The following is a 15,556-nucleotide window of genomic DNA, read 5'->3' as shown; positions in this document are numbered from 1 at the left end:
CAAATTAGTTGACTGAGTTAGAATATTAAGAATATTTATTATATGCTCTACAAAAAGGAATAAAAAAGATATGATAAAGTAACGTTTAAAGAACTTTGTTTCTACTGTCAATTTCATACTAACTAGATTATGTCAGTTTAGGTACACAACTGTCTTTAACATACCTCATTTGCCTGCTTCCCACTATAGGACATTTTCTTAACTGCCACCACCTCATTGGTGTGAGCATTTGTGGCCTGTGTTGAGAGAGTAGAAGAAAAAAAAAAAATAAAAAGAATGATGATGTTTCAGCCACTTTAACATTTCATTAACTTCATTATCACAATTTAAAGACGCTGTAACTTTTAGGCTAGAGAGACACTTCCACCCCACCGTAAGGTACAACTTTTTTTCATCCTTATCTATATACATGCAAATACTATAACATAAAAAAGGATTAGGGTTTAACAAAATATATCCAATCAAACAAAAACAAGGCAAATTTCCAAAACGTCCACACTGGCTTCACCATGTGAAACGTCCATCAATGGACAATCAATTAAATAAATGTGGTAGGATCATATAATAAGGTAAACATTAAAAGAATGAGGTAATCTATATAAATATAGAGTAAAATGGAAAGATGTAAAAAATACAATGACAAAAAACAAGCTGTATACTATCTTACTTTTGCCAAAGAGTAATAATGTGATGTATGTGAAGAAAAAATATGAAAGAATTTATACCAGAATATGTATCAGTGATAATCCCTGGAGGAGTGCTGTCTGATAGAACTTTCTGTCATGATGGAAATGTTTTATATCTACATTGTATAGGATAGCATGTGAAATGTGGCTAGAGTGACTGAGGAAATGAAGTTTAAATTTTAATTAATTTAAATCTAAATAGTCTACTACATTGAACAATGCAGAAGATAAATCTTAAAAGGGACTTTCACTTCCAAAGGCACTTATATTTTATAATGAGAACGTATTACGTATATACATATATATGTGTGTGTGTATTCATCTACAAAGATTGCCTTGGCTCATGATATCTCTATTTATCTTTTCTACACCCAAAATACAATAGTTCACTGAAAGCACACATGAAAATAACAGGTCAAGTAATAGTCTTCCTCCTACTTAAGAGATTTAAAATAAATAATTTCCTTAAAATTTTCAGAAAAATAAATGTCAGACATTCAAAGATTATCTAATTTTGGCTTTCTTTTAATAACAGGGCTCTATATCAGTGACACACTCCTGATATAAGTGAGCTATTTTGGTGCTATGATATTATTATTGTAAACCAATAAAGCTATAGTGGTGTTTCTGAAGTAAGAGATTAGAAATTCACTCCCTGATAAAATCAGGTCATCAATTTTAGAGAAAAATGCATAATCAGTTTCTTAAATACACTTAAAGAAGCTCCTCAAATAAAACTGAATTTCTAATTAAAAAAATTTTAAATTAAAAAATAAACAATAACTTATTTATGTAAAAAGAATTCAATCCCAGAGTCTTACTGAATGACAAACTGCTGACAAAATGAACACTTACTGAAAAAAAAAATTTTTTTTATAAGCTCTAAAGGTAAAAGTACCTATTATAAAAACAAGGTGTCTACTAGTTAGAGTTTTCAAATCAGCAGGCCTCGACAAAGGCATTTTTTTTTTTTTAGATATTTTGTTCATTTATAAGGTACAGATGGACTTTTGTTGAAAACAAAATCTCTCACATTTTGCTGGCTTTTAAAATTTAACACTAAGACAGTGCTTATATGACAGCAACAAAGAAAAGTTGATGCGAATTCAGTATTTCAATAAAGGTTAGAGTGATTGTATCTGAAAAGCGGATATTTTGAGGATGAATCTATCTACTGTGCAGCTTAAGCAGCCTGGGAAAGGCTTAAGAAATGCTTAAGCAATGAGTAATTTTAACTTGCAGGGTTTTTGTTTTTTTTTTTAAACCAAATCTTTAACCTTTATAAAAAGAAAAAAAGAAGGACAAATATGGAATCAGATGGTATTATCTAACTGCTTATTAAGCTTATTTATAATCAATGCTTATTTGGAACCAGAGACTTTTGAAAAAAGAACCTCTCTAGAATAAAAATACATTTCTTTACATTTACAGAGTAATCATTACTTAGAACTTTGTAAGTATACTTGCTTACACAATCTGTCTACTGGAGCACAGACTTGAAAATTGAAAAACATTTCCATGTTGATTTTTCTTAGATGTGAAATTTATTTTTCAAGTTTTTATTTAAACTCCAGTTAAACATACAGTGTAATATTACTTTCAGATGTACAATTTAATGATTCAACAATTCCATACATCACCCGGTGCTCACCAAAACAAGTGCACTCCTTAATCCCCATCACCTATTTCCCCCACCATCTGACTCCCTTCCCCTCTGGAAACCATCCGTTTGTTCTCTATTGTTAAGAGTCTGTTTAGATGTGAAGTTTTTTTTATTTTTTTATTTTTTTTTAACATTTTTAAATTTATTTTTGGGACAGAGAGAGACAGAGCATGAACGGGGGAAGGGCAGAGAGAGAGGGAGACACAGAATCGGAAACAGGCTCCAGGCTCCGAGCCATCAGCCCGGAGCCTGACGCGGGGCTCGAACTCACGGACCTCGAGATCGTGACCTGGCTGAAGTCGGACGCTTAACCGACTGCGCCACCCAGGCGCCCCGATGTGAAGTTTTTAATGCAATTTTATACTGGTTAAAATTCACAAATGAAACTTCAAGGAAAAATCAATGTTTTAGTACACAGAAAGGAAACTATCAGTGGGGTCTCAGCTTTCCAGTACTTCATATAATATTATGAATGACTACCACTTCTACACATCTCAAGTGTTACTCTTTCTAAAAAAAAAATTTTTTTTTCAACGTTTTTTATTTATTTTTGGGACAGAGAGAGACAGAGCATGAACGGGGGAGGGGCAGAGAGAGAGGGAGACACAGAATCGGAAACAGGCTCCAGGCTCGGAGCCATCAGCCCAGAGCCTGATGCGGGGCTCGAACTCACGGACCGAGAGATCGTGACCTGGCTGAAGTCGGACGCTTAACCGACTGCGCCACCCAGGCGCCCCTTTCTAAAAAAATTTTTACTGTCTGTTTATTTATTTATTTTTGAGAGAGAGAGAGAGAGAGAGAGAGAGAGAGAGAGAGAGAATGAATCCCAAGCAGGCTCTGCGCTCTGAGTGCAGAGCCCGATTTGGGGCTCCATCCCATGAACTGTGTGAGATCATGACCTGAGCTGAAATTAAGAATTGGATGTTTAGCTAACTCAGCCATCCAGGTGTCCCCTTTTTAAAAAATTTATTTCAAGTGTTATTCTTAAAACTTAGTATTCATATTTAACACTTCCAATAGTCTTAATGATCTCAGGGAGTTTAAGCAAGATCATTGATTCAAAAAATATTTAGAGTACTGTTTCTGATATTTTCTTAACCATTTCCAGCTACAATTAGATTACTGTCCACTTGTTGCTAATTTATAGAGAAACATAAGCATTAAAAATAAGTTTTTCTTTTTGCCTTAGTTATTAAGTCTCAACTAAAACTGAAAGGTAATAAGTATACCCAGAAGAACAGAACTTAATCATCAGCTTTAGGTGGATTATAGAAGATATGTTAAGTTCAACAAGGCAACAGTGGAAACGTAGAAGCTTCGTAGTTGTGTTTAAGTGAATACAAAAATAATCATGCCCAGCCTGTTTCTATTTTCCTTTAATATAGAATTTCTTACTGTCTGATGTGTTAATACTGCTAATTTCTGCATTACTTATGTAAATGCAAACACAGATATTTTACCAAGTTAATAGCTTCCATTTTTTTTCTGAAAATATTCTCAGTTGATTGATTCTGAGAGCTGTGCCAGCTTACAATTCACTTTAAACATATTTCTTGGCAACATTCTGTGTAAAAGCTGTAAACTACAAAAAGTCTAACACAATTATAGTGTTTAGGTATAAAAATGTTGGTTGCTGGAATCTGATCTTAATGGCTTGCCAGCATGGCTAGGATTCATGAAAAGTACTAATTAGCAGTACCAACTTCTCTGAGTTCTTTATGATTCATTTGTTCATTCAATAAATACTTAATAGGCATTCAAAAATTGTCAGGTATGGGGCTAAGAAGTGAGTAAATATGCCCAGTACCTACCTCTTGTATAGTAGCATAGACAGTAATGAAAATACCATAACAAACAAATGTAAAATTGCAACTGTGACGGTTGCTAGGAAGAAGGGTATGTGTTACTCTGAGAAACAAAAATGGGAGGATGTGACTCCGGCAGGTCAGGCAAGGCTTCCCTGAGGAAATGAGGTTTCAGCTGAGAGCTAAAAGAGGAACAGGAGTTAAGAAGGAGAAGGGGAAGGGGAAACATTTCGGAGAGAACACTTTATGCGAAGATCCTATGACAATGGTCAAAAGAAAGCTATTATGTTATAGCGAGGGCAATGAGAATGAGTGGGAATATGTCTCAAGTACACACAGGGACCACATCATGGAAGACCTTGAAGGCTGGCTACAGTAAGGGTTTTGATCTCAGTCTAAGAACAGAGAGCCCCTGGAGGCTTTACAGAAAAAGATGCTGTGATCAGACTCACTTCTTTTTCCCCTAAGCTCACTATAGTATGGACAGCAGCCTAAACAGAGACCAGAGTGGATGCACAGAGGTGGGCTGGGATGCTACTGCAATTGCCCAAAGAAGAGATGACGGTCTTCTTGGTCATCACGGTATGAGTGACAAGAGGAAGAATCTATTAACAGTGAGGGAGGAACTACACATAAACATTATTGTGGCCAGTGAGAAATCTGTTTTTTTAAGGTGTTACCACATGACCATTATAGATAAAAAATTAAAGTTTTTCTAAGTTTTACAGTAAAGTGTAAGTTAATTCTTCTTTAATCTGTTTTTTAGTGCCTTACGGGTATATATGGGCCTGTACTACTCACTTTTGTATACAGGCAATACAATATACAATATAGTTAATGATTACATTTTCAAAACCACCCAAATATCTTTATTATTTCTCCCATCTATCATATCAACAAATAACATATATTTAGTGCCTACTGTAAACGGGCATTGGCTAGCCTTTAGAGTTGTAAAGAAATAGTAGAAACAGTCCTCATTTTCAAAATGCATATACTCTGGCTAAAGAGACAGGCCTTAGCTCAAACAGCAAATGAATGAGTAGGTCTTCTGTGGCCTATTATAAAGTAGGTCCCTAGTCCAAAGCTTTGCTAGTAAGTTTCAAAACATGCTTGGCTTATTGTAGTCATTCTAAAGGAGAACTTTGAGAGGGGTTTAGCTGCTTTTTAAAATATGAATCAAATAGAGATTGGAACTACCTTCTGACTCTGGCCAAGAGAGACTCTGAGAGGATGAAGGAGTTATAAATAGAAGGAAAGTAAGAAAAGGTGGCTGAGGAAAGTGTCTTGGAGCAGAATAAATAGGCCACCAATAAACATATACAGAAGGTTTCCACGTTTAAACAGTTCAAAACCAGGCAAAACCAAATTATATTGTGGGTTACATATAAAGAAAAACTAGAGGGGTGCCTGGGTGGCTCAGTTGGTTAAGCGTCCAACTCCTGGTATCAGCTCAGGTCTTGATCTCAGGATCATGAGTTCAAGCCCCGCACTGGGCTCCATGCTGGGTGTGAAGCCTGCTTTAAACAAAACAAAACAAAACAAAAAAAAAAAAAAAAAAAAAAAGATAAACTAGAAAATAATCACCATAAAATTCAAAATAGTGGACTCCCCTAATATGAGTGGGGCCTCCAGAGTGATGGAAATATTCTATTTCTTGGTGTTTATAAAACACCAAGACTGGTGTTTATAAAAGGATTTACCTTTTAATTACTCTTTAAATTGTATATTAAGATATATGGGTATGTATTTATGCACACTTCTGTATGTATATTTGTAATTAAAAAAAAAAGCATTAAATTTTTTAAAAAAATTTTTAAAAAAAAGCATCCCTGGGGTGCCTGGCTGGCTCAGTTGGTAGAGCATGTAACTCCTGATGTTGAGGTCATGAGTTCGAGCCCCACATTAAGAGTAGAGATTACTTTAAGTAAATAAATAAGCAAATAAATAAATAGACTTAAAATAAAAGCATCCCTGTGACTGAGGAAGACAGGACTTTGACTGGGCCTTAAATACTATTCTTAGCCTAAAGACTAACAGAGAAGTGTTGACTAGAAAATTAGCACCCTCTTCAGCCATGGACGGTCACTCAAAGATAAAATGTACGTGAGTGGAAGCCAAGTATTAGAGGGGGGTCAAGGAGAAATGTAGTAGTGCTGAGCGCAGACATGAAGGGATGAGAAAGAGTTCAGGGAAAACCCAGGCTGAAGATTTGGCCAGAAGCAAAAAGAGGAGCTAAACATGCAATTAATAAAATCTCATTTGGAAGGACAACTGAAGATAAGCCCTACCTAGATGTCAAAACATAAAGGATCACCTAAAAGTCAAAGAGTTAAAACAGAACAAAACAAAACAGATTCGATAACAGGTTGAGAGGAGAAACAAGCAATAAGTAGTACTTAAATATTACTTTGCTTTTATGGATTACTTTGCTCTCAAGGAAGTTTTTGTGACTTTGAGGAGGCAAGCTTCTAAGGTTAAATAAGTAAATGACCAACTAAATTTTCTGTAATGAATTTCAGGTGATGAGCTAAGGTAACATTTCAGCCACTTCTCATTCTTCTCATCAGAAGATAATCACATTCTGGGAATTCAAACTGACTTTAGGGGGCTAAGCCTTGTACCCTTTAACCTAAAACACTGACTTGACATGAAACGTTACTAAAAATCTTTGTTAGGCCATCTGTCGGTGTGGCCATAATGTTCATCCATCCATCTGCCCATCTGTCCATCATTTATTGAGTTCCTATTACTATCAGACATTATACAGGATACTGGGCATATAGCAATGAATAAGATAGACAGAACCCCTGTCCTCATGGTGCCTATGTCGGGGTAGAGACATACATGACTCAAAAATTCTCGCACATAATTATTTAATTATAACCATGATAAACGCAACAATGTGTAAGCACAGGGTGCTATGAGGTCATAAAGGTCTTAATTTAGTGCTGGAAAGTTGAACAGGAAAGGCAATCTTGTGGATGTAAGCTGACTTAATCTGAAATCTGTAGGATAAGCAAGAGTTAGGCAGGGATGGGGATGCAATGTGCTGAGTTTTCTAGGTGGAGGAATAGCTTATAGGAAGGCCCTGAGGCAAAAAAGAGCTTGGCATATAGAGAAAATGCATAGGGCTCAAATTCAAGCTTAGAACATTTTTTGGAGTACCGTGATAGCAGAATCAGTTGATATAGATACCACTGACTTTAATAATGCCTAGAATTCTAGGACTGGATTTTCAGCAATGACTGTTTGCCTCCACTGTAGACATTTAATTTGTAGAATAAACATTAAAACTAAGTATATTTTACAAGTCATAGAATGTGTAGAACTCAAACTTCCCTAATTTAATCTCTCTAAACCATTCTAAAATTACTTACAAAATAAACTGCTCCAAAACTTCCATGTCCAATTTCATGCAAATCAATAAAAAGTTCTTCAGGATCATCTTTGTAGAAGAGATCAGCAATCTCTGGGTGCTTTGGCACCCCTTTAGGCATGGTGACCAGTACTTGCAAACGTTTTGCTTTTGATATCCCACTCAGCCTTATCTCTCATTTATAAAATTTTTGGGTGGTAAGTTTTTAGTACCTGTAGAAAAATAAGATTTGCTATCAACTTATTTCTAAAACATCTTGGTTGGCTGCAATACAAATTAATATTAGAAAGCATCTTGGTCTTACAACTTCATAATAAAAAGACAAATAACTCAAAAGAAAAACAGGTAAAGGATCTGAATAGACATTTCTCCAAAGATACACAAGTGACCATTAACACATGAAAAGATATTCCAATTATTCATTAGATAAATAAAAATTAAACCCACAGTAATATACCATTTTATACCCACTATGATAACTACTATCAAAAACTTAAATAACCATTGGCAAGGATGTGGAGAAATTAGAGCCTCCAACACTGCTGGTGGGAATGCAAAATGGTGAAACCATTGGGAAACAGACTGGCAGTTCACCAAAAACTTAAACATCAAGTTACCATTTGATCCAGAAATTCTACTCCTTGGTATAAGCCCAAAACATAAACACCTATGTCCACACAAAAACGTGTGCATGGATATTGGTAGCAGTATGATTCATAGTAGCCAGAGGTGAAAACAACCCAAATGTCCATTTGGTGAATGATTAAACAAAATGTGGTACATCTATACAGTGGAATATTATTCAGGCATAGAAAGAAATGAACTACCGATATACGCTACAACATGAATGAAACTTGTAAGCACAATGTTAAGTTAATGAAGCCAGTCACAAAAGATGACATGTTGCACAATTACATTTATATAATACACCCAGAAGAACTAAATCTATAGAGACAGAAAGTAGATTATTGGTTGCCTGGGGCTGGGGGAAGGAGAGCTTGGGGGTGATAGCTAAAAGGGATGGGCTCTCTTTTTAGAGTGATGAACATGTTCTAAAACTGTGAAAAAAAGAAAACTGCGGTGATGGCTGCACAACGGTTAATATACTAAAAACCACTGAATTGTTACATTATTTTTTTTGAATTGTACACTTTAAATGAGTGAATTGCATGGTATTAAAATTGTACCTCAATAAATCTATTCTATTTTTAAAAGCATTTTGGTCTAATTAACATTGAAATAATAACAGCTAACATTCATTAAGCACTATTATGTGTCAGGCAACACTAAATTCCATATATGTATATGTTATTTTCTTTAATCTCTACAACAGCTTCATAATGCAGGACTTTATTATTTTGATTTTATACAACAAACTAAGGAAGACTGAAAGGCAAAACTACTCCCCCATTATCAGGCAGGTAGTATTTGTCAGACTGGGGCTCAAACCCAGATCAAACTGTAAAGCCCATGCTCTTAATATACAATATATACATACAGATCAGGTAATTAAGTAACAAATTGCCATAATTTGGAGACCATGCTAAATGTTCACTTAAAGAGGCAGGTTCTTTGTTATACAAAACATTCTGAGTTCAAAGTTTCTATTAATAAAAGCACATTATTTTGACATTCTTACATGTTGGTTGTTAATAGCTACACTTAGTTGGCATACATCCTTTGTATTTTTTGAAAAATATTGAAATATTAACTTTCACCTATATTTTTTATTATAAATACCACCTCCCACGAGAATCAATCATTCCAACACACGGGACAGTTTCTGTTTCTTCCTTGACCCATTAGATTACTATGCTAGAAATTTAGTTATTGGCCAATAAAATTGTACTTTTAAAAACGTGAGCCAATAGGCTTCGTTCAAGGAGAAGAGAAAAGAGAGGGTCATTAACAAAGAAGTACAACTAGTTAGTGCTAAGAAGAATTTTTCTCTTGTGATATGACAGCCTTAGGTGACACTGTATATTACTTCATATGGTTAGTCTAGTTAGAGCATTAGAATATGTAGGTCATCACCCTAAGTATCCATCTATCCAGTCAACCCTTTCCCTGACTCAACACATATTTGTCAAGTGCCTAGTATGCCAGGCACATACTGGGTGTTGGTCCCACATCAAATGGGATGTTGTCCCTGTCCTTAAAGGGCTTAGAGTCCAGTGGGGGAATAAATATTACACTATAATGATACAAATAACAAAATGGTTATAAATGATTGCTATGATAAAAAAGGAAAAAAAACAATTAATAGAAGCATATAATTGGGTGACCCAGTCTCTTTTTTCTTGGATATGAAAAAGCATGCTTTTTTAAGGAAAAATAAAAGTAGTTCTTTCAATATGGACGTATGGTAGAGTTGGAAGGAGAAAATATGAAGTTGGCGTTAAGCCAAGGAAAATCACAGTAAACCTTTTAAACAATATTAAGAAATTTGTACTTCATCCTAAGTATACTGGGGGGCCATTGAAGGTTTTAAACAGGAAAAAGGGATTCTCCTGCAGCACTATGCCTGTAATCGTGGAAGGTCATCCTGTCAATCCATGAATGCTGATAATCAAGCATAAAGTCAATATATCAATACTATTGAAAAAGTCTAGTTGTCAGTCAAGTGACTAATACACAACTAATATTCAAAAAGTGCTACTGCCACCACTGCTTATGTTTGAGAAAAGAAAAGAGAAACAATGCATTATGTCAAAGATATCCCTTTTGAAGACTGCAAAAAAAAAGAAGTTATGAGATTGTTTTTAAGAAAAACAAAAAGATAGGGGCGCCTGGGTGGCGCAGTCGGTTAAGCGTCCGACTTCAGCCAGGTCACGATCTCGCGGTCCGTGAGTTCGAGCCCCGCGTCAGGCTCTGGGCCGATGGCTCGGAGCCTGGAGCCTGTTTCCGATTCTGTGTCTCCCTCTCTCTCTGCCCCTCCCCCGTTCATGCTCTGTCTCTCTCTGTCCCAAAAATAAATTAAAAAAACGTTGAAAAAAAAAAATTTAAAAAAAAAAAAAAAAAGAAAAACAAAAAGATCTACGAACTAAACTTATGAGAAGTAAAATCTTTTCAATCGTCAAAATATATTCTAAACTTTTGAATATTTTGGCATCAGTGTGAATAAAGCTAAGTACTATGGATAATCATTTGGATGAAACACATAGATCACTATGTCATACTATAGATTAAATTAATTCTCAAAAGAAATGAATATTTAAATATTAAAAAATGAGACCATAAAAACTTCTAAAATAAATTGCAGATGAATATTTAATTAATAAGCAAGATATCATAGGCAAAAGTTGTTAACTAAAATCAGTAAGTCTGACTACATACAATTAATAACTTCTAGAACTTAAAAAAATATAATGAATGAACTTCTGCTTCCAGCCAAGATGGAGTAATGGGGACTGGATTTATTATCTGTCACCAGAAACAACTAACATTACAGTAAAGAAAACAGATCAAAATTCTTCAAATATATAATTTTTAAAAAATGTTTATTTATTTCTGAGAGAGACAGAGAGAAAGTACACAAGCGGGGTAGGGGCAGAGAGAGAGAGGGAGACAGAATCCAAAGCAGGCTCCAGGCTCTGAGCTGTCAGCACAGAGCCCAACGGGGGGTGGGGGGGTGGGGGGGGGGGGGTCAAACTCACAAACAGAACTGTGAAATCATGACCTGAGCTGAAATTGGATGCCCAACCAACTGAGCCACCCAGGTGCCCCCAAATTCTTGACAGATATAGATGCAAAAACTTGTAACAAAATTACAGCAAATAAAATTCAATAACATATAAAATGGATAATATATCACGAGTAGGTGGGATTCATCCCAGAAATGCAAAGTTGGTTTAACACTCAAAAATCAATGTAATTCACCAAATCAACAATCTGAAAAAAATGCAAAATGATCATCTCTATAGATGCAGAAAAATCATTTGACAAAATCCAATATTCAAACCTGATAAAAACTCTGAGCCAACCTGGAATAAAAGGTAATATCCCCAGCCTGATAAAAGAAATCTATGAAATATTTATAGGTAATATCAAAGACCAAATGATTTCCTCCTAAGATCAGGAATGAGTCAAGGAAGTCTGCTCTCAAGACTTGTCTGCAATATTGTGCTGGATGGTATATAAGTGTAATAAGGCAAGAAAAAAGAAATTTAAAAAGCATCAAGATTGGAAAGAAGACGTTAGACTTTTACTGACAAATAACGTGATCACCTATGTAGAAAATTCAATGCAATCTACAAAAAGCTACTAGAATTAATAAGTGATTTTATCAAAGTGGCAGAATACAAGATCAATGTTTAAAACTCAGTTTTACTTTCATATATGAATGGAAATCAAATCTTTAAAACATCACAATAGCATCAAAAATATGAATCCAGGGGCGCCTGGGTGGCGCAGTCGGTTAAGCGTCCGACTTCAGCCAGGTCACGATCTCGCGGTCCGTGAGTTCGAGCCCCGCGTCAGGCTCTGGGCTGACGGCTCGGAGCCTGGAGCCTGTTTCCGATTCTGTGTCTCCCTCTCTCTCTGCCCCTCCCCCGTTCATGCTCTGTCTCTCTCTGTCCCAAAAATAAAAAAAAAAATTAAAAAAAAAAAATATGAATCCATAGGGATAAATCTGACAAAGAATGTGCAAGATCTATACATTGAAAATTACAAAATAAAGGTGATAGAAATTAAAGACTGAAAAGAGAAATAACTGTGATTATAGGTCAGAAGAATCAATATTAATTGTTCTTTAGAAAAAGAAATTGAGAGGTTGATTCTAAAATGCATATGAAAATGCTAAAGGACATAGAATAAGCAAAACAACTTTGAAAAAGGACGACAAATTTGGAGGGCTGACATAATCTAATTGCAAGATTTATCCTAAGGCTATGGTTATCAAGGCAGGGTGATACTGTTATATATAGACAAACAAATCAGTGTAACAAAACAAAGTCCAGAAGAGACCCTCACATTTGTGAACAAATGATTTTGGATAAAGGTGTGAAGGTAACTCAGTGAAGAAAGTCTTCGACGAAGGGTGCTGGAAAAACTGTATAAACATATACAAAGAAAGGGATCTTCTTTGATCCATGCCTAGCCATCACAAAAATTAACTCCAAACGGATTATAAAACTAAATGTAAAACATACAGTTAAAAATATCCTTGAAGAAAACATAAGAAAAATCTTTCTGATGTTGGGTCAGGCAAAGATTTCTTAGACATATAAAAAAAGCATAATCCATAAAAGAAGTAATTGATAAATTAGGCTTCATCAAGATTAAAAACATACTTTTTTGAAAGACCTCTGTTCAGAGAATGAAAAGCCAAGCCACAGATTGGAAGAAATTTTTGCAAAATATGTCTCATAATGGAATTGTATCCAGAAACTATGAAGAATCCTCAAAACTCAATAAAAAGAAAGTAAACAACCCAATTTTTTAAATGGGAAAAAGATTAGAGGCGCCTGGGTGGCTCAGTCAGCTAAGTGTCTGACTCTTGGTTTCGGCTGAGGTCACGATCTCACAGCTTCGTGGGTTTGAGCCCCGTGTTAGGCTCTGCCCTGGCAGTGTGGAGCCTGTGTAGGATTCTCTTTCTCTCACCCTCTCTCTCTGCCCCTCTCCCACTTGTGCTGTCTCTGTCTCTCTCACAATAAATAAAAAAACTTAAATTTTTTTTTCATGGGAAAAACATTAAAATAGACACTCCACCAAGGAAGATATATGGATGGCAACTAAACAAAACAAAAGATGCTTAATATCACTATTCATTAGGGAGATACAAATTAAAACCTGAGGTTCTACTACATGCCTATTAGAATGGCTAACATGAAAAAGAATGGGCATACCAGGTGTTGGCAAGGGTGTCAAATACCTTTTTCACATACTGCTTGAGAGAATGTCAAAATGATAGAGTTTGGAAAAGTTTGGCAGCTTCTTAAAAAGCTAAACCTGTATCTACCATATGATGTAGCCATTCCACTCCTCGGTATTTACCCAAGAAAAATGAAAGCATATGACCATACAAAGCCAGGTACACAAATGTTCATGGCAGCTTTATTTTTAATAGCCCCCAAATGCCCATCAACAAAGGAACAGATAAACAATTTGTGGTGCATGCAGATAATAGAATGCATCACAGTGAGAAAATGAACTCCTGGCACATGCTACAATATGAATGAAACTCAAAATAATTACATTGAGTGAAAAGAAGACAGACCCCCCACCCCCGCCAAAAAAGGAGTACATACTTTATGATTTCATGTCTATAAAATTCTGGAAAATGCAAACTAATCTAAAGTAACAGAAAGCACATCAGTGGTTTCTTGGGGATAGGGTTGAATGAGAAGATGTAGGATGGAGAGATTAAAAAGGGGTATTAAGAAGCTTTTGGGAATGGTGGATAGATTTACTATCTTCACAGATACATATTTTGGTAAAAGATATTATATTCATTAAATATGTTCAGATTATTGTATGTCACTTATACATCAGTAAGGTTGTTTCAGAATGATTCAATAAACAAAACTGAAAGGCAAATGAAGTAGAAATAATTCTTGCAAAATATATGCTGGTTAAAAGTTATTCTTAATATCAGACAGGTGACTGTATAAATTGATGAAAGATATTGAAGATGATGCAAACAAATGGAAAGAGATTCCATATTAATGAAATGGAAGAACCATATTATTAAAATATCCACACTACTCAAAGAAATCTATACATTTAATGAAATCCCTATCAAAATACCAACAACGTTATTCACAGAACTAGAACAAATAATACTAAAATTTGTATGGGACCAAAAAAGACCCCGAATAGCCAAAGCAATCTTGAGAAAGAAGAACAAACTGGAGTTATCACAATCTCAGATTTCAAGATACACTGCAAAGCTGTAGTAATCAAAACAGAATTGTACTGACACAAAAAAAGACAAGATCAGTAAAACAGGAGAAAGCGCCCAGGAATAAACCCACGCTTACACAGCCAATCAATCTACTACAAAGGAGGCAACATTATACAATGGGAAAAAGACAGTCTCTTCAACAAATGGTGCTGGGAAAGCTGGACAGCTACATGCAAAAGAATGAAACTATACCACTTTCTTACACCATACACAGAAATAAAATCAAAATGGATGAAAGACCTAAATGTGAGGCCCCAAACCATTAAACTCCTAGAAGAAAACATACAGGCAATACTTCCTTTGACATTGGCCATAAAAACATTTTTCTAGATAGGTCTTCTCAGGCAAGAGAAAATAAAAAAAAAAAGCAAAATTAAACTATTGGGACTAACCAAAATAAAAAGCTTTTGCACAGAGAAGGAAACCATCAACAAAATGACAAGGCAGTCTATTGAATGGGTAAAGATATTTGTGAATGATATATCTGATAAGGAGTTAATATCCAAAATATATAAAGAACTTACAGGACTCAACACCCATAAAACTCAAATAGCCCAAGTAAAAAATGAGCAGAGAACCTGAAAAGACATTTTTCCAAAGGAGATATCCAGATGGCCAACAGATACATGAAAAGATGTTCAATATCTCTCATCACCAGGGAAATGCAAATCAAAACCACAATGAAATATCACCTTATACCTGTCAGAATGGCTAAAATCAAAACACAAGAAATAACAAGTATTGGTGAGGATGTGGATAAAAAGAAACACTCATGCACTGTTGGTGGGAATGCAAATTGGGGCAGTCACTGTGGAAAACAGTATAGAGATTCCTCAAGAAACTGAAATAGAATAACTATATGCTCCAGTAATGTCATTACTGGGTATTTACCCACTGAAAATAAAAAACTAATTCAATAAAATACATGCACGCCTATGTTTATTGAACCATTACCTACAATAGTCAAGATACGGAAGCAACTAAAGTGTCCATAGATGAATGGATAAAGATGTGATGTGTACACACACACACACACAGGAATGTTACTCAGCTGTAAAAGTAAGAATGAGATCTTGCCATTCGCAACAACATGGATGGACCTAGTGGGTATAATGCAAA

At 35.3% G+C, this 15,556-nt stretch overlaps 1 protein-coding gene across 3 annotated transcripts in view; it reads right to left on the bottom strand.

The window, feature by feature from the left end:
• TAOK3 (TAO kinase 3) overlaps positions 1 to 15,556 on the bottom strand; it is a 180,780-nt gene that overhangs the window by 80,599 nt on the left and 84,625 nt on the right. For all 3 annotated transcript variants that reach the window (XM_058691648.1, XM_058691650.1, XM_058691649.1), the window contains exons 3-4: positions 7,535 to 7,745; positions 165 to 236 (exon numbers count right to left, since the gene is read on the bottom strand). In XM_058691648.1, the coding sequence (XP_058547631.1) occupies positions 165 to 236; positions 7,535 to 7,654 (192 nt within the window). In that variant the 5' untranslated portion in view covers positions 7,655 to 7,745. The remainder of the gene's footprint in view (positions 1 to 164; positions 237 to 7,534; positions 7,746 to 15,556) is intronic.

This window comes from Neofelis nebulosa, chromosome 11, assembly GCF_028018385.1.
Source record: "Neofelis nebulosa isolate mNeoNeb1 chromosome 11, mNeoNeb1.pri, whole genome shotgun sequence".
Taxonomy (NCBI): Eukaryota; Metazoa; Chordata; class Mammalia; order Carnivora; family Felidae; genus Neofelis; species Neofelis nebulosa.
This window is presented reverse-complemented; position numbering and strand designations above follow the sequence as displayed.